General features: G+C 40.0%; 1 protein-coding gene across 1 annotated transcript in view; it reads right to left on the bottom strand.

Moving 5' to 3' along the window:
* Positions 1 to 3,738: 3,738 nt before the first annotated feature.
* Positions 3,739 to 20,019, bottom strand: part of KIF3C (kinesin family member 3C) — a 43,770-nt gene continuing 27,489 nt past the window's right edge. The window contains exons 2-8 of the mRNA XM_034421188.3: positions 19,488 to 19,589; positions 19,103 to 19,225; positions 15,409 to 15,527; positions 12,967 to 13,086; positions 11,442 to 11,580; positions 8,722 to 8,897; positions 3,739 to 7,450 (exon numbers count right to left, since the gene is read on the bottom strand). Of these exons, the coding sequence (XP_034277079.1) occupies positions 7,357 to 7,450; positions 8,722 to 8,897; positions 11,442 to 11,580; positions 12,967 to 13,086; positions 15,409 to 15,527; positions 19,103 to 19,225; positions 19,488 to 19,589 (873 nt within the window). The 3' untranslated portion in view covers positions 3,739 to 7,356. The remainder of the gene's footprint in view (positions 7,451 to 8,721; positions 8,898 to 11,441; positions 11,581 to 12,966; positions 13,087 to 15,408; positions 15,528 to 19,102; positions 19,226 to 19,487; positions 19,590 to 20,019) is intronic.

Here is a 20,019-nt window from a genome sequence, read left to right as displayed (position 1 = left end):
TTTCCAAGTGCCTGCCTGGTAGTAACAGGAGCATGAAAGCAGAATCTCACAAAAGTAGCAAAACAAACCAACACTGTAGGTTAAGTGAGAACTTTCATTTGGGTTTAAGATGTGAAAAAGGAGGGATTCTATTTGATTCCATTTTGAACCAGTTCATTCAATAGCTATATTTTTTTTTCTTCAATTGACCTAACTCATTAATTCTACGGGGATTAAATATATTTTCACCAATTATACTTTTTAATCTGCACAGCACCAGATTTGCAACACAGAAAGACCTTTAAATAGGTTTCTGGTAAATGATATTTTCTATTTGATTTGATATATAGAATCTAGGATTAGGGGAATCTAATAATTGTTGAACCCGGTCACTGAATGAATCAATTTTCTGAGTTTGTTTTATATCTTCTGATTTCTAGCCCAGTGCCTTAACCACTACACCAAACTTTCTTGCACTATAAAGCCAGGCAGTTTGGTTTTCACAACACAACTAAAGCAGAAAAGCTTAACCAAGATTAATGCTAGAATAATGTATAAATGAGTCTGTTGCTCTTCCTGAATGGGCTGAGCATATAGTATTGTTTGAACAGGGCCACTTGGTAGAAATCTGGTTTGAAGGCTGGATGTTATTTTTCTATACTCGACTGCTCTTTCTCAGTCAAAGAAACAACCATAACCTTCCATTAAGATCCCCATACATTTCTTTATCAGCTAATCTGTCAACCTCTGTCGTTCTGTTATAGATGAGACTCCATTCCTTTATTAGTTTTCCAAGAAATCTGAGAAATCTACTTCAACTCTTGCCTAGGAGAGCTGAAGAATGGATTGAACTTCTTTAACTTGTGTTTGCACAACACTTTAAACCAGTAGTGGAATTCAATTCTTTTTACTACCGGTTCTGTGGGCATGGCTTGGTGGGCGTGGCAGGGGAAGGATACTGCAAAATTCCCATTCCTTCCCCACTCCTGGGGGAAGGATATTGCAAAATCTCCATTCCCATTCCTTTCTAGGGCCAACCAGAGGTGGTATTTGCCAATTCTCTGAACTACTCAAAATTTCCGCTACCAGTTCTCCAGAACCTGCTGAATAGTACCCCTGCTTTAAACCTTAAAAAAAGCTCTTCTTGGTGAGATTTTGTAACCATTTTGTAACATGTTGTATTTAGCAAAATGAGTTTTGTTCAATAAATGTCACATTGGTTTTATATTGAAAGTTTTTGAACAAATTAAAATTGGCCATTTTGGCTCTGAACAGCCCAATAAGCCTTGAGCCTTATTAACCAATGAGGTGGAAGAGAGTCAAATGGCAGTGCATGAACCTCCATTCAGACTTCTGGATTAAATATAGATTCGAGTTTATTTTGATATATGTGGTTGAGCAGATTCAAAACCAGGACTACTTTTAACTCCAAATGACCACTAGATGGGAGCAAAGAGATAGGAGAAACTCTTTTCTAAGTCTTAATAAAGTTTACCTATTTATTTTATCTTTCACTACCACCTAGGTATTGAATTTTCCACTCTGTTCAAGACTGCATTGACTTGGGAAAGGAATACTTTACTCAACAATGCAAAATGAAGATCACTAGGTGTTGCCCCAACACATGCAAAGAAAGACACATCCTGGAGATTGAGAAGTTCCCTGAGGATGTGCTCCAGCACGGGTCCGAAAGCTTGGAAGAACAAACCTCTGGTCCTGATGACTCAGATTGGATCCTGCAACATTATCCTGGGATACATATATTTTCCTTCATTTGCAAAGAAAGTCAGTCTACTGAGCAAGAAACAGGACAATATCAGGGTTCATTGGTTTGAAACTTGTATTGAATATTAATAGAGATAGTATATGGAATATTTAAAATAATAAAATGAGTTTCCTTATGTACGAGGGAGTGTAAAGGCAGGATTCTAACTAAAGATATCATAAGCAAAAATGAGGTCTTCCATCTCCTTTCAAAATAAATGTAATAATTTCTTAAGTGTTCTAATGTTTTTCAAGTTAATTAACACATTTCAATGATGTCATTGGTGGTCAGTCACAACATATCATTTCAACATGTATAAGTTGTGCTCTGGTACATATTGTGCCGTAATTGAATTTGCCTTGTTCCCCCAGTATGGAATCGTTCTTTTGAAACACATTGTTATCCCTTTTTATTTTATTCAATAAACAACTTGTTATTCTCAGCAAACACTCTCACTTTACTGACTCCTCTGAATCCTATACCCATGGTTATATAAAATAGTGAGGGAACACCACTTCTTGTCGCATCATGTATTGATAGGCTTTGCTCTAAGAACTTGGTGAACCCAGTGCAAACCAAGTGGATTATTCTAAGAGGGAAAATACTAAGGACAACAATACTAAGCAAGGCATGCATCTATTTCTTTTTAATCTTCTACATAGCTTTTCAGTAGGATTTCAGACTCTGTTACAGTGTGCATCCCTCTATAATCAATCTATCTTCTCTTCCATTTTCTCAGTATAAAGACAAGGTAGTCCTCAACTTACAACAGTTCATTTAGTGATTGAGGTTAAAATGGCACTAAAAAACATTTTTCAGGCATACGACCAGGGGTGAAATCCACTTACCTTCACTATTGGTTTGCAAATGTGAGCGTGCGCACACACTTGCTACACTCGTGTGTGCCTCCACACATGCGCAGACCCCTCTGTGCATGCGCAGAGGGTCAAAAACAGACGTGATGATGTCCAGGTGGGTGGGCAGAGCTTCCCGTTGCTGGCGCTCCCGGTTTGCCTGAGCTGGATAGAACCGGCTGCATTTCACCACTGCTTACGACTATTGCAGTATCCCCATGATCACATGATCAAAATTCAGATGCTTGACAACTGACTCATATTTATGATGGGTCCATGTCTTGAGGTGATCACCTTTTGCAATCTTCTGACAAGCTAAGTCAATGGGGAAACCAGATTCACTTAAACATATTACTAAATTAAGAACTACAGTGATTCACTTATCTTAGCAAGAAAGATCGTAAAATGGTGCAAAACTCACTTAACAAATGTCTCATTTGCAACAGAAATTTTGGGCTCAATTGTGGTTGTAAGTCGAGGACTACCTGTATATGAAATAAGTAAGTTTATGTCTTGAGAAGGCAATCCACCATACTTCTCTGTTATGATTGCATATGATACAGCCTAAAATATTTCTGCATCTAATACAAACTGTATATAATTACAAAATTGCTATACACTGTAGACTTGGACTGCATGTTATAAAATGCTTCCTCTCATATTACTGCTTGTTATTTTTTCTCAGTTCACAACTTAAATCTATTCATCAATCTTAGTTTAAATGCTAGACTCAGCTAACATTGGATTGGTGATTTTTATTCTATTGTGTTATGAGAACCAAGAAGTTGTCTTAGCATAATAGTAGAGTTAGATCATCTCATTAAGCTATAATATGGTTTAAACTTTATTTGTTTAGGCAGTGAATGTTTCATGAACACAGCAATTGTATTTTGTTAACTCATTTAGAGTTTAACAAGTTAAGACGAACCAGCCTATGTTTTGTTAATTTAGGATTACCTCCTTTTTTGTTAGAGAATTCTTCAAATTCAAATGCATTATTTCAGTAACACTATTTCAATACTATATATTGTCCCCAATCATAATGTAGAAATCCATTGGAAGATCTTGGACTAAGGCCATTTCCTTCTCCCTCTCTCTACCTTGCTGCAAAAAAGAGAGTGGCAAATAAATGAGAGATTGTTTTCAACAATGCTCATTCCTTTATTGTCATGGCTGGGATTTGGTTGTGGTACTGCTCAGCACTCTTCAGGCCTACACCAAATCAAAGCAACATTACAGTGTATTGAAAAGCTATCCATCCAAAACCAGAGGGAGTTGGGACACCAACCTCTTCTAGTACATCATGTGTAATATAGTATGCATAATATGTCCTGTATAGTCATATGTATAGAGCAACAAGCATGGGCCACCGTACACCAATTTTTGACTGCCAAAGTAAATCACCACAGTAACAGGCACAATATTTTGGTCCCAGTAGAGGCCCCGCCTTGCCAACCAACCAGTCCCTCCCTTTTTTTTAAATTCCCCCTTGGATTTCCCCCCCTCTCCAATCTCCTAAATAGAAATTCCATGATTTTCCCTGGGTGGGACACCCATACATACCCACACAACATACATACTCACCACATACATTCATATGTAAATACAGACTCTCTGACATACAAAGAACAAAGAACATCAGAAATCTACATCTGAGGTTGTTGCAGCAATGCAGCAGAGCTGTAGGAGTGTCCTAGCCCCACTGTAGAAGATGAAGGGCTGCCACAGCTATCAGTAATAGGTTCTTGTCTTAAGTTACAATATTTCTTTGCAATAGTTCTTGTGTTTTGTGCTAGGAAGTTATCTGAGGTTAATGGCAGCACAGCAGCAGGTTGAGAAATAGGAGAGATCTTCAGACACTGAATATACGGCCAGAGTACAGTACATTGTCAAAAGTGTCATCCTTCCCCATATTTGTGTGGAGACAAGTTCACTGCTTCAAACTGCTAGATGTGGTTAACTGTCTAGTAGTGACCCCAGATTTCTAGAGCCAACATGTGATTATGCAGGAAAAACAACTGGCCTCAGTTTACCAGCATCCAATTTTAATCCTGGTTGAATGGGGGGAAAAAATCTGGTCAGATGTCTTTTCCATTGTGAGAGTATCTCTTAACTTTCCTTTGCATTGAAGAAGGGCATGTCTCTTTTATTTTCACAGGTCTCCAGTTCATATATTTTTATAGTCCATGGCAAATAACTTCTAGATGACAAAAAGGCCAGTTCTATTAAATTCAAGTGTTATTAATGAGCTTAAGCCCACAAATGAATTGACTTCAAGTGCCTCATTCTTCTTTCTGTATGTGAACATTGTGCTGTAAACTTAAAAGATACATTTGGATGTGCTTGATCCTGATTCCAAGGTATTTAGAATTTAAGAGACTCTAGAAATCAAAGGCAAGGAGGCATTGAGTAAGTGGATTCAAGCTTTTTTTCCCTTTTGGTGAAGAAGGCATGTTTGGCTCCTTTAAAAGTTGGGGAGAAAAGAAACACATACTGATTCTTATGGTCTGAGAACCAGGTTAGCTTCTAACTAGAATCTTAACTATCATCCCTGAACATTTTTGTTGCCTTGATCTTTAACAATATTCCTGTACTAGCTCCCTTGATGCATCAGCTACACGCAGCATAAAAAAGCATGCCAAGCAAACATAATAGGAAGACCAATAGCTACTAAAAACAACCAGTTCAAAAGTTGAAGCAGAACTTTAGGGTCAACAAAGTAAAAGGCAAATTGACATACTACATGTATGCCAATTATGGTAAAATTATATAACACTGAGATGTATTAGTTCTCACATTACCATCTCTATAAAGTATTTTCTATATCATGTTAATAATAACTTGCCAGAAAATGTCCTCTTGCCATTGATACTAAAGGTACCAAACTGATTACCTATTGCTTGAACTAATTTTTACATGGATAATACAATCGGGGAGCCCAAATTAATTATTTTGCAACAGCAATTGTCCTCAATTCTGTACTTGCTTCATTTGAGATAATAGATTATGTAACAATGGTAAGAATTAGTGCTATTATGATTCTCTCAATGGTTGAAAGATAATAAATGATTTGAACATTTTAATCCCAGAGGAAGCAAATTCCTAAATAAACCACTGAATCCTAGAACAAAAATATTCCTGCAAGTAGAAAGCAAGGTATATACAAAGGAGACTAAAAGGTATGATTTGGGAAAATCACTGTCAGAAACCCCAAGTGTTACATGCCTCAGTATATAAACTGTCATATTTGACCTCTGTCGACACTCTTGGATTTGCCCAGCTCTGTGCTGTAGCTCTTTTGATGCCAGGTGTTTTCTTATCCTTCCTTCAAGCATTTCAGTACTCAGAACTCAGAGCACAGTGAGGTAAGGCTCTTTCTATAGCACAAATTACTGCCAGAATTGGACAGAACATTCAGGACCATTCATCAATCCCAATACTTCCTTCTCTTTCCATTCCTATTAAAGCCAGTCAAATTAGGCTTTCTAAACGTCTTGTTTCCTGCAGTTCATGATGGCTTATATGACTGGATTTGAGTAACTTTGGCTTTATCCAAAATGTCAATACCAGGAAGCATGGTAGCTAAGGTTACCAACAGCCATTCTTCTAAGTATAAGCCAAAGTGCAAAAGATAACTTAGGCAGAGAGAGATACTGGTTATAACGACTGTTTCCCCCCCCAATATTTCTTCTTGGTCTGTTTAGATCCAGAAAATTCTTGTCACTACTAGGCTGGCTGCTCTATTAAACCTGCAATTGCCACTGAAAGGACTTTGTGAATTGGAACATACTTCTGGATAAGATTATACTATTTCCTGTGCTCTTGTCAAAATAACTGGGAATTCAGCTCCCCTTCCCCACTTTACATACAGTTTGTTTTCAAGTATAAAAATGTTCTTCCCAATTAACGTACAGGTGACTCCTTGTCTCGGTAAGTTGATCAAGTTGTTTTTTTTAATTATTAGCGGCTTAAAGCTGTCTTGTCTTTTTCTCAACCAGGTGCAGAGAATGTTTCCCAAAGTCACAAAGATGCTGTAGTTAGCCCTCTCATAGTTCTGCTTGCATGATCGATGCCCAGGCTATTTCTCTGCAACATCTCTACGTGGAGAGTAGATGAAGAGGATTTGAAGAGAAGATGAAATGAGACCTGTGCCCTTATTGCAAAAGCAAAAGGAAATCCATAGATTTTGGTGAGATCAAGATCCTGCCCCTGAGACTTGCCTACTTTGCTCATCATCCTCACTGCATAGTATACTCATCAAAGTTGACTATGATTTCCACAGTCCAGAAGAAACAGACAGAACCGCCACTGGAGCTAAGTACAGATTGTTCTCATTGCCCTCTAATTATTTTTTTCTTCTGCGTCTAAAACATACATGGAATGAAGAAAAAGCAAGCATTGTCTTCTAGAAACTTTGTGCGCTGAGCAAATTCCCCAACTCTAACGGAAAGCCAGTAGCACTGCACCTTCCACCAACTGGAGTTGCTGCTCAGCTTGAAACCTGCATCATCACAAAGACACACCATAAATAAATATGTTAAATAAATAGAGTGATTGGGTGACAGATCCAGAGAACGCTGGGGATGTGGGCCCCGAGGAGCCATCATCTCATACAGACACACACACACAAAGTAGCTAAAGACAAAGATGAGCTAGTGCAGGGGACACCTCTCCCTGGACTATGTGTTCTCAGAGGCAATCAGTGGCAGAAAGAGCGCAGTCCTCATATCTGAAGGAAGGGGAAGGGCTCGAGGGATATTATTTGTGAGCCAGTGCTGTGGAAGGGTTCTGTGAGCTGGAGGACAGGGAGACTTGTGTTGCTGAAGACGGCAAGGTGCGAGGAGTCTGGCACCTAAAGTGGGATAAGAAAGAAAAAAAAAATAGGAGCAAGAATCCACATTTTTCTTTTTTTCCACCCCTCTTCATTAAAAGCATTTTTTCTCCTGCCTAAGAAACCAAAAATTTTCACCTGAGAAAAAGAACAGCAGTTGATATATCCTTCCTTTACATCCTAATAACTCAGTGAAATAGATTAGGCTAAAAAAATGACTAGCTCGAATTTTCTGGGAAGTTTCATGGCTGGGTGGAGATTTCAAACTGATTTCTTCCCAGTCCTTATTCAGTACTCTAGGGCTACTCTACACTGGTTCTGATAGACTACCAACCAGGGGTGAAATCCAGCAGGTTCTGACAGATTCTGGAGAACTGGTAGCAGAAATTTTGAGCAGTTCAGAGAACCGGTAGTGGAAATTTTGAGCAGTTCAGAGAACCGGCAAATACCACCTCTGGCTGGCCCCAGAGTGGGTTGGGAATGAAGATTTTGCAGTATCCTTCCCCTGGAGTGGGGTGGGAATGGAGATTTTGCAATATCCTTACCCTGCCACGCCCACCAAGCCACACCCACAAAACCGGTAGGGAAAAAAATTGGATTTCACCCCTGCTACCAAACTATTTTTATGGTTGTTATAGACATAAACATAGATCAGGGGTATCAAACTCAATTTCATTGAGGGCTACATCAGGGTTGTGTTTGACCTTGGGGGGCTGGGGTGGGCATGGGCAGGGTGGGCATGGACAGCTCAATGACATTCATGTTAGGGGCGGCTGTGATGGCCCGAGTGCTCTGCCAGCAAAAATGGGCTCCCGAGCTCCATTTTCAGCTGTGATGGCCTGCCAACATTTTCAGATGCAGCGCTCTGCCAGGGAAAACAGAGCTCAGGAGGGCTGTACACAGCCCTCCCGAGCTCCTTTCGCTGGCAAAGGCACTGTGAGCCAGTCCTTCGCTGTTTCCAGGGCAGCCCTGCAGGCCAGATCTAAGCACCCGGCAGACCGGTTCCGGCCTCTGGATCTTTAGTTTGACACCCCTGACATAAATGTTATAGACATAGATGTAATATGACTCAGAGAAAAGTCACACACTAATTCTGAACATTGTGTTGGTGATTACTAGGCTTTTATTTGACCAACATTCCTCAATCTTAGTCATACTCTCCATGGCTCATTCTTGCTTATTTGTCTTTGTAATGCCACAAAACATAAAATTCAGTTAATAACTAAGCCAAGCACTGGAGCCAAGGATACTGGTAAGAGCCCCCTACATCTGCTTTCCATTCACTAACTCACCAAGATCGTGACTTCCGTACTCGGGATGCTGCAGGTCGCTCCAGGAGGCTATCTAGGCGCATCAACCTCTCCAAATGCAATGCTCGTGGGTCCTGTTCACTTTGGTCTTGTGTGATCTCAAACTCAAATACAGCTGGGGGAGAGACATCTAGTTCCAGAAACATGATGTTCTCAGCCTTTGGTGGTGAAGTTGGAGAAGAAAGGAAGGCAGAAAGATGTTGATAATATCAAGAGATCAGTTTATTACAGAGCTGAAACTGAGTTCTGGTTCAACATATTGTTAGCCTTTAAAGTAGATCAGACTTGGAAACCAAAGATATGAATGCTAATACTATTATTATTAGATTAAAGTTACAGAATTTTACAAGTCTGAATGTGCCTCCACTGTCTCTCTTTATCTTCAAGAAAACTAGGGAGGCTCAAATCTGAGATGCTTTCTCAAGTTGTATTTCTGCCACAGATTCAAATATCTTTTATCTGACTATTGTTTTGGTGGCGGCTCTTCCTCCTGTTCCTTAAGGTTACTCTTACAGCTACTACACATATATTGTATCCTTACAATTTATATTGATATTGCTTCCTGGTTGCTTATTTGTACCCTATGACTATCATTAAGTGTTGTACCTTATAATTCTTGACGAATGTATCTTTTCTTTTATGAACACTAAGAGCATATGCACCGAGACAAATTCCTTGTGTGTCCAATCACACTTGGCCAATAAAAAATTCTATTCTATTCTATTCTATTCTATTCTATTCTATTCTATTCTAGTAGTTGAAATAAATACACAGTCCCTATGCAAAGCTAAATTAGGATAATTCTATAAGCAAATCCTGAATGGTTTTTTTCATGGTCTGAGTTCTACGCCTTACAAACTGATAGTTTTTCATATGAAGCTGCCCGTATTTTTTGCATTTTGCTTAGAACCCCTCAACTGTCAAGGTTTCAGTAAAACCAATCCTCTGATTTTTTTTCCCCTAGAGGATATTCATTCTAACTCTTCTTTAATATTGTAATCTTCAGAACCTGCACAAAAGTGGTGGTTTATGAGAAATACTTTTTTAATTCTCTTTTTATGTAGGTTGCGATTTCACTAATGTAGGAAAGATTAACCAAAATGTGCATGAGACTGGAACAAATCTCCAAAGAAGAAAGTGAAGGATGCACAACACAGATGTAGAAAATTATGCCTTGTGTGAAAAAAATGGATAGAAAAAAGGTTTTCTCATCAGACTTAATACCTCATAATACTATAAACCAGGATCATCCAATAAAAGATTAGGATATTTAAGACTGATAAAAGGACATATTTATAAGCACATAGATGGAATTTATTATCCCAAATATAGAAATAGCTTCTAACTTGAAAGCTTTTTTGAAGAGGATTAGGTAAATTAGTAGCAACTACAAATGGCTGCTAGTCATGACTTCTATATATTAACCCTATTAATGGAGACAGCATGTTTCTCAATATTAATTGCTGAGTAACATGAGTAGATGGAATCCAATTTATTCTCATATCCTACTTATGGCCTTTCCCCAAGTATTTGGCCAGCCACTGTGAAAACAGAAGTTCTAACTGGCCAGCTATTTAGTCTTATCTTTCATATTCTAAACACAATTAGTCATCTTTTTTCTTGTTGTGACCTGACTGCTATTTGATTAGTTTTTCAATCTTGCCTTTTAATTAATTTACTTCTGTAATACGGATTTCAATATCTTGTTAAAAGCTTGTTGCAATGGGCTTTTTTTTGGCCAAGACTGGGATACAAATATTAGTTAAATGAGTTAGATTAAGACACACATTTATATAATATGCTAAGTTTGTTTGCATTTGTCTTCATTAGGTTGCTTAAGGCTTAGCATGTTATACAATCCTAGTCTTTTTTACCAGTTTATGGTTCTGTGTATTGTTAGAAAATGGGCTTGTTTAGTGTCAAGAATGCTATACAAAAAGTCTTTACTGGAATATAGCTTGCCTTGTAGCCAAACAGTTTGGCCTTATTTATTGTATTTATATATTTATAAAATTTATGGGCCACTCATCTTGCCATAGGATAACTCTGGGTGGTTTACAGTCATAAAAATATGTCAATATGTGTACAATTGAAGCATAAATTATTAAAATCAACATAAAAACCTAAGGACACATGGCGAAGGCCGGGCAGAGTTGGGGGAAAGTGGGATCTGTTGTTACTTGATCAACCACCACCACTGGGGCTCCAAGCCAACTGGAAGAACTACATCTTTAGGCCCTTACAAAAGGATAGGAGGTTAGAGGTCAACCTCACACTGGGGAGCAAGATGTTCCAGACATCAGGAGCAACAGCAAAGAAGGGCCTCCTCCTGGACCCTGTGAGCCAGAATAATTGGGCTGTTGAGACCTGCAACATGCCTCCTCTGGCAGCACGGGTGGGATGGGACAATCCCAGTGGAGTGAGATGGTCCCTCAAGTAGCCTAGACCCCATGCTACAAAGGTTTTAAAGGTGATCAGCAACACCTTGAATTGCACCCAGAAGCAGACTGGTAATCAATGCAGCTTGTGGACCAGTGGTATTACAGGGGCCATTCTAGGGGCCCCCCAAACTGCCCCTCTACGCCAGCTCTAGCTTCTGGATGCTCTTCAAGGGTAGCCCCATGTAGAGCACATTACGAGTGATTTATTCTCCTCACCAATACCAACCCCCCCACCTACTCCATTAAGAAACCTTTTCTCACCCGATACCGAGGATGGGACCCCATTGACATGGCTAGGCGAGCATATTGGCTGATTGGCCTTTTGTATCCCACTGCAGAAGTTGGGCGCTTTTTCATCTGAGTCCCCGTGGTGGAGTTGCTGTTGCTGCTGCTGCTACTACTGTTGGTGTAAAAGAAATAAAAAACATACAAGGAGTTTCTCCAGAGTAGCCATGATGAATATAGGGCATGTAGCAACACATAGATGGTTCCTAAGTCTAAATAGTTCCTATGCCTAAATAGGATTCCTTTCTACTTTTTCCTCTCTACAATCTGGCATTTAACTAATAGAGCTCATTTTCCATTTTTTTGCTATTGAGTCTGCCTCACAAGTCTCATCTTTGCAACAATTTCACAATATAATGCCAGTGGGGAGGACAAGGGAGTGATGAGGGCAGTGTTTAGGGTCATGTAACGGCATACCACGGTTTGTTTATTTATTGGAAAGATTTAATATAGTTGCCCATCTTATGTAATATAACCCTGGGCAGCTCACAGCAACAGTAAAATAATTACAATTAAAAAGAATAAAAGAATAAAATAAAATAAAAGAATAAAAACAATAAAACCAAACAAAAACAGAACATAACCAGTACCCCAAACATAAGAGTACACACATATACATATCACAACTGCAAAGCTTCCTCAGGGTCCAGCCTTGTATCTTGCATATAGAGCCACAGTGGTGCAGTGGTTAGAGTGCAGTACTGCAGGCTACTTCTGCTGCTTGCTGGCTACCTGCAATTTGGCAGTTCAAATCTCAACAGGTTCAAGGTTGACTCAGCCTTCCATCCCTCTGAGGTCAGTAAAATGAGGACCCAAATTGTTGGGGGCAATATGCTGACTCTGTAAACCGCTTAGAGAGGGCTGGAAAGCACTGGGAAGCGGTATATAAGTCTAAGTGCTTATAAGTCTAAATACATGACCTCTAAAAATTGGGTAGCACAAGGACCGAGACTGAACTTAATTACTGAATTAATATTAAACACATTAAATATTGAGCATGATTAATCCACAAGTTTTTAATCATCTTCCTTCCATTACAGTTTGACAGCAAGTTTTTTTGAGGAGTTTGGTGAGCCTCATGTAGGAGATGACCCAGCTGAGCCCGAGGGAAGGGTCAAACGTGTCATCAGTCATGAGTTCCCTCATGCCCACAAGAGTTCTAGGACCAGCCCACCTTGAATTCCTTCTACTCTTATCTCTTGCTACTTTCCCTTGACGGCTAGTAGTTCAGATTCTTGTAGCGAGCTCAAGCTTACAATAAACCTTTATACTCATTTGAACTGTCTGGATCTCCTCGTTTTCCTGGGCCTTGACACCCGATATGGCTCTGGGACTTCAGAATGTATGGCTGATTTACCGCCAATTTAAAAGGGGTGGATGGAATGGAAGGACCCATGCCTGGCCCCCAGTTGTTTTTTCTTCATCACTATCTACATGAAGCTCCTCCAGCCCGGCTTTCCCAGGGACACTGGGCATCAAAGGTCAGAGATTGCAGACTCACCTCCCTGGAGTCAGCACCAAGGGCTGGAATTTCCACTGGTCCTCCTCACAGTCAAAGTAGAGGCGGTTCATGATCTTGTTCTTCTCTTCAGGGGGGATGAAATTTTCAATGATTAGGTACCTGCACCAAATAGAAATGGAAAGAATCAAAGAAACAATAACAAAACACTTCTCTTTAATGTTTTAACTGGCAGTTATATCAATCAAATATTGGGAAGGCAAAATCAAAGTAGAAGAATGGTACTGTAGCTTTTTTCACATTTATACTATTGTGAACTTGGGAATTTGAGTTTGGGAACTTGGGAATTTGGGAACAATTTGTCCAGCCCAGCTGAAATGGTTTGACCCCTTGATTATTTCTCAATGGCAATCTGCTCTTTGATAGTCTCAGAAGTATGTTCTAAAGCTGCATCATCTCATCTCCACCTAAGGAAATGCTACCATGAATAGAGATGCCATGGAGGATTGGAAAGAGAGAATCCTGGGGCAAAAGAGCCTTGGTAGTACAGTGGTCTAAGGCACCCTGTTATTAAGCTGGTTATTAAGACCAGATGCCTGCAATTACTGCAGGTTCGAATCTCGCCAAGGCTCAAGGTTGACTCAGCCTTCCATCCTTTCTAAGGTAGGTAAATTGAGGACCCAGTTTGTGGGGGCAATAAGCTGACTTTGTATAAATATACAAAAGTATGAAGGCTATTGCTTAGCGCATTGTAAGCCGCCCTGAGTCTCCGGAGAAGGGCGGCATATAAATCAAAATTAAAAAAAAAAATCCACTGTAGAAGAGTACTTTGCAGAGGATGGTATGTCTTATGTTAACTAGGAGGCATTAGGTGGATATAATGAGAATCATCACCTCACCAAAATGAGAGGCATTGGAGTCAATGAAGCTGAACTATTATGATCTCCCTCTCCTCAGGGATGCGGTATTTTTATATTCTGCACAGCATCAGCAACCTTGTTTGGTACCATGCCAATTTGTAGAGTGACACAGTAAGAGGCAGTGAGAAATGATGGGAATGAACAATAGAGATAGTGAATGAAAGCAGGGGTTTCCATAGATAGATTATAGGGGTTGGGGCTATGCTGCCAGGAAAAAAAAGTTACTCTCAAGATATTCTTGTGGCAAATGTTTCTTTTGAGACATCTTCACATAGTGGTTGGGTTGTCACGCTAGGTCAGAAAAGAGTTAAAGAGAAACTTGCCCTATAACTTTACTCATCATTTGAAGTAACTTGTTAAACTAGAGTTGGGGGCTTATGGTGCCATTCAAGCTGCCAATAGAAGACTTTAACAGCTGGTTTTAGCAAATCGAAAACGTCACTAAACCTTGAGTGCTAGATAAAATAACAATGGAGTGGGACTGGGTGGTTCGCGTTGTACACTTTCGCATTAACCTTTCCTTTGATATAGAATATCATAAAAACACAGGCAGTAACAGGTAGCTTTACTGTGCCAAAGAGAAAAAAGAATAATGAAAACCCAAGCCTTAATTGGTTTCTCGAAATGGGAAAGGCAAGCTGGCAGAGAGGAGCAATAAAATAAAAAGACTAAAGAAATTACCTTTTCCTTCAGAAACCATCCCACAGTTAAGAATGTTAATTGTAGAGTGGGTCTTATGGTGAGAACATGTCCCTACAGGAATTCCTTCAAGTCCCCCCCCCATTCCTTTTTAGAGAGATGTCATCTAACAGAGATGGGTGTTGTTTTTTTAAAAAATCCCTGTGGTTGTGGTATACCAAAATCAATTAGGATATATATATAGAAAAAAAATAAGCAGCATCATATGAGGTTAATTCTTTTATCCCTAATTTAAGTATTTGTTCTCAGCACTGAAATTGATTTGTTTACTGCTAATTTTATTTTGTTAATCAACTCAAAAAAAAAAAGAGAAAGAACAGGATTATTTGCCACTTTGGGGACATTGCCATCAGAAGTATCTAAAAGATGTTCCAAGGACAGGGGTGGGGGACTATGGCCCTTTTATGACTTGTGGACTCCAGTTGAAGTCCACAAGTCATAAAGGGTCCATAGTTCCCCATCTCTGTCCTAGGGCATTCACTTTGTAGGGATCAGGTGACATAGGAAAACCAACAGGTCAGAGGTCTTCAAACTTGGCAGCTATGCTGGCTAGAGAATTCTGGGAGTTGAAGTCCACAAGTCTTAAAGTTGCCAAGTTTGGGAACCCCTGCAATAGGATTTCACTTCTTTTTTAAAAAGCTGTTGGTGATTCTGTCCTGATTTCTCCACTTGAGCAACTTGTCAATTTGGCACATCTGGTTTGTCTCTCCTTTCATAAGTCCCTTTCTACCTACCAGCCCTGGCAATGAGCCAGATGTGCAAGATGGTCAATCATTCCTTGGGATTCTCATAGACTGGGCTGCCTCGGCCTCTACCTCAACACATCCTACCGAGGTACCTACTTGAGTACCTACAAGGTACCTACTTGAGTTTCAGTTCTCGTGTCTGCTCATTCTGTGCCTCCTCCAGGTCTTGCCGCACTCGGATGTATTCATCGTGTTGGTCCTGGATCTCTGCCTTTACAGCTTGAAGCTTGGCATAAAGCTGCCGGATCCAAACAAAAAAATGCTGTTTATTTATCAGAATAGCTTTGATATCACACCTCACCTTTCCAGCTGGCATGAACTACAGCTCATGGACCATATTTCTTAGCCTGAAAGATATTCTCTGCTTTGAGGTCTGCCAGACAGCCAAGTCTTAATATCACTAAAATGTAAGTGCAGCCAAATTTTAAAGTCTTCTCTCTTTTTTTTTGCTTTGAGGGATAGAGGTTTTAAGGAGTTAAATGATTTGGGGGGTTCTAAATAAGATAAATAGGTGAGATATTTTGGGCAATTGCTTTAATAAGATTTCAAACATTTTGGCCTCAATCATTCCAGAAAAAAATATGGAAGATGTAAATAATTTGTTAGAAATAACTATATGCAAACACCACCCAGAGTCACTTGTTAGAATGGGCAGCTATAGAAATCAAATAAATGAACAAATGAAAGAGAGAGAGAGAGAGAGAGAGAGAGAGAGAGAGAGAAAGAGAGAGAGAGAGAGAATATTATGTGCTTGTAGAAATCAAATCAAATCAATCAATAAATCAATAAAATTATGTGCTTTCCATGGCCTAAAAATTGTCTACCCCTTAAATGGGCAATTCAAGAGTCAAACTACAAATGATATTGTTTAGCTCCAATAATATGATAACCTTATCTGCATATACATTTTCTAGGTTCACACAGACATTGGGTTCTCTCTCACAGCCAAGCTAAAAGCTTTGTACCTGCTCTTGAGCTGACAGAAAACAATATTAGCGTAACATTTTCCAGCCTCCCCCTGGGGATACCTATTCTGCAACAGGCACAATGCTGGCAAATGTTCCTCTCCTTAAGTGGTGCAGGACATATTAAAAGCAGGAGTTGGTGGGGTCCTCTGGCTTTGTTTTCCTCTCTCCCACCAAACAGCACTAATTGGTAACAAAACCAATTGCTATTCTAGAAAAGCACTCAGCTTGTGTCCAAAAGAAGCCCAATAATCAATTGACACCAGCTGATAGTCAGACTTTCTTCCAGCATAGTCATTTCGCTTTTTGATTATACACTGACTCAGTGCCTGCTATCAACGTTTGTAGAGACACACCGTTCAATTGACTTAGCGCATCACATGTTGTTTGTCTCAAAATGTCTTACTGAGAATAGGCTCTGACTGGAAAAGAGCCCAAGCTCTAGCTTGCTTCTATGTGGTGAGAATGTCCAAGGTGCCTTCAAATAGGCTCATATTATCTTCTTACTGGTTTAATAACAAAGAGCTTTTAGAGAGGGGTTCTTCTTAAAAGAGCTTGCTTTATTTATATAAATATATCTTATTAATTATTCATCTTAAAGGATCAGATATATTTAGCCAGAGCATCTTGTTTAGCACAATTTCATATTCGCAGTATTAGAGGTTGGAGAGCTGCTACAAGCACACAAAATGATAGATTAGACCAGGGGTGTCAAACTCAAGGACCGCGGGCTGGCTTCGGTTCATGGGGTACTTAAATCTGGCCCGCAGGGCTGCCCTGGAAACAGCAATGGTCCAGCCCGCAGTGCCTCTGCCAGCAAAAACGGAGCTTGGGAGGGCTACATGTGTCCCTCCCGAGCTCTGTTTTTATTGACAGAGCACTTGGGCCCCCACAGGTGCCGCCAACATGAGTGATATCAAGCTGGTCACGCCCACCCTGGCCACATCCCCAGCCCCCGAGGTCAAACACAACCCTGATGTGGCCCTCAATGAAATCGGTTTGGATATTTTAGAGTTTAACATGTTGCAGAAACCCAATCATTTATTTTGCATGTTGTGTGAATCATGCTACCACATTAAAACATGTTATGAAAACACAACAACTGTGTTTTGTTATGTTGGATTTGGGGTTAAGCATATTGTAGGAACCCAGGAGGCCAAGGTAGTTACCACAGACCATACTCTCTGGGATGGCTGGATACTACAATTCAACAATATCTTGAAAGCCACACCCATATAATAGAGATTACTTTAAACAAATGGTCTGACCTAGGATCAAAAATATTCTTTTTTCTTAAGGTCATATATCGGAAGTCTCCCTCGTGCTTGACTAATTTATTAATTAAATCTTAGCACTTGTTCTGTTGGAGACAGCTAAAATTGGACCAAGTCCAGTGGAGAACCTGGGGGATAAAAGAGAATTCTCAGTGAAATTAGTACCACCGCTCAGACCTACGCAATGGCCAAAATGTAGCTGTTTCTTCTTTGAAAGAACCCAATGGGTACAAGAAATGTAGTTCCATTTTCAATATTTTAATGATTATTAGTAAGAAATACCATTCCTCATCTGAAAAAAAGGAGTAATAAACCCATTGTGTGGGAAAACACAGCAAAGGTTGCATACAGAGTGTAAATGAAATATTAAGTTTTGCACTTACCTATTATCTATGTATCTATTTATGGAAGTAGTCATTGAAATTTTGTCCTACTGGGATTACAGCAAGAAAAAAACCTGCTATGACTACACATGCAGAAACTGTCAGTTCTAACAGCTTCCATTATACACTGTAGGATAATCTGTGTTTTGGCATGGGAGAGGAGACATCTAAAACTCATCTAATTTACTAGCAAGGAGTGTATGTTTTATTTTCTCCCATCCATGTGAACAATTGCTATTTGTTCTTGTGGAAAAATGCAGAGCATTCATCTCAGTGACAATGCTACTATGTGATGCCTACTCAATCACCCCATCCCATGATACCAATAACAGTCTTCCCAAGGAGAGGGTGCAGTGCAGGGGTGGGTTCTAAATTTTTTTACTACCGGTTCTGTGGGCGTGGCTTATTTTGTGGGTGTGGCTTGGAGGTCATGTGACTAGGCGGGCGTGGCTAGCTGGTCAGAGTCATTTCTGGAAGGTCCTCGCACTTACGACCAGTCGTCGCACTTATGACCCGACTCATTTGTTTGCTTTTAACACTGATCAGCTGTAGGACGGCCCTTTGAAGCCCCGCGGCAAGAGTTTAAATAGTTTTTTTCCCTCTAGTCATCAGCTGGGACTCAGGAGGCAGCAATAGATTGGGGGTGGAACCAAATAAAAGGTAAGAATAACGTGGGTGGGTGGGCAGGTGGGAGGGCGGGGGGGGAACCGATTTGGTGACGTCATATCGTCAGCGCTACCAACTCTGCCGAACCGGACCGAACCGGGAGGAACCCACCACTGGTGCAATGGTCTCTGAATATAGAGTACACTGACCCATAATAGCCCCTCTAAGAGTCAGTCTGCATACTCTTTTCTATATACTGTACATCTTAGGTGTCATAAAGACAATATTTAGCTGGTAAATGATAAAAAGGAAAGATTTCTCTTCAGCCTTAATTGCAACATGAAGCTGCTGAACCCTTGTTCTTCTCAAGGTTCCTGACTAACTTCTGCCAACTGAACATGATCCTGCTGTAATCTATTGCAGGAGACACCTTGTTCCTGATTTGGCACCTGGGAAAGAATAATCTTAAAACATATATTAGCCTGTCTCTAAAGAGAGCTATCAATCTATTCTAATGGACATTCTGTAGAATTTCCCTGACCCTATTGAATCTTCCTGTGTCCTAGATTTCTGCAGGATTCTTACCTTTTTGAGCTTCTTGGTTTTGATTTCTACTTCCTGCTGTAAAGAAGTGAATGTCTCCCGGAGCTCCATGGTTTCCTCATCCCGCAAAAGCACTTCCTGTTGCATTTCCCGCTCATGCCGCTTCTGTGTTATAGAATCAGGCCAAACATCCCTCAATGTCAGAATACAGTCCTGCTACCTCCCACCAGAATATTATCAGATACAGCAACCCCTGGCTCCATAGACAAGCATTCCAGTCCAGCCTCCATGATCTGCTTGGAAGGTTGCTTGTATTTTGAAAGAGGCCAAGGGTCATATCCATTTCATATTGGTTTGAGAAAGAGTGGGACACCCGGAAAGAAAGTTGAGGGGTCTGCGGCTCATCCAAATCCCAGCTGGTCCTTACCTGCTCTGCAATTTCCTGTCTCTTCAGCTCAAGCATCTTTTGCTGCTCATTTGTGTGGTCCATGATGTTCCTTCCGCCAATCAGCAATTTGCTTTCCATTGCCTGAAGTCAAGAAAGGGAAATTATCTTTAGATTATGGCAAAGGATTCCATGCTTTAACCAGTACAGTGCTTACATGTACAGTTGAGCAGCCCTAATAAGTCTGAACAATTGTTCTATTTGAGAATGTTTATTCCCCCTCTCAAGTGATTTAATTCATTTGAAAGGATTAAATATGTAATCAATGCTATAGCCAATATTTAATAGACACGCTATAAAGGTCAAACTGTTACCGCAAATATTGGCAGTTTAATTCTTGGATGACAAAGGCTTAGATTATATTCTATCCTCCTTCAACCTCCTGGTTAGCCCAGTAATAGCACATTGGTATGTCCTGCTTCAATCCTTCCTGCCAAATCTTGAGGTAGTAACTGGAGAAATGAAGCTGTATACAGAATTTGGAACAAATCAATTACTGTAGTTAAATAATTCA

The sequence above is a fragment of the Pantherophis guttatus genome, chromosome 1 (genome assembly GCF_059756535.1).
Source record: "Pantherophis guttatus breed Tessera chromosome 1, ASM5975653v1, whole genome shotgun sequence".
Classification (NCBI taxonomy): domain Eukaryota; kingdom Metazoa; phylum Chordata; class Lepidosauria; order Squamata; family Colubridae; genus Pantherophis; species Pantherophis guttatus.
Note: the sequence above shows the minus strand (reverse complement) of the source record. Positions and strands in the feature narration are given on the sequence as shown.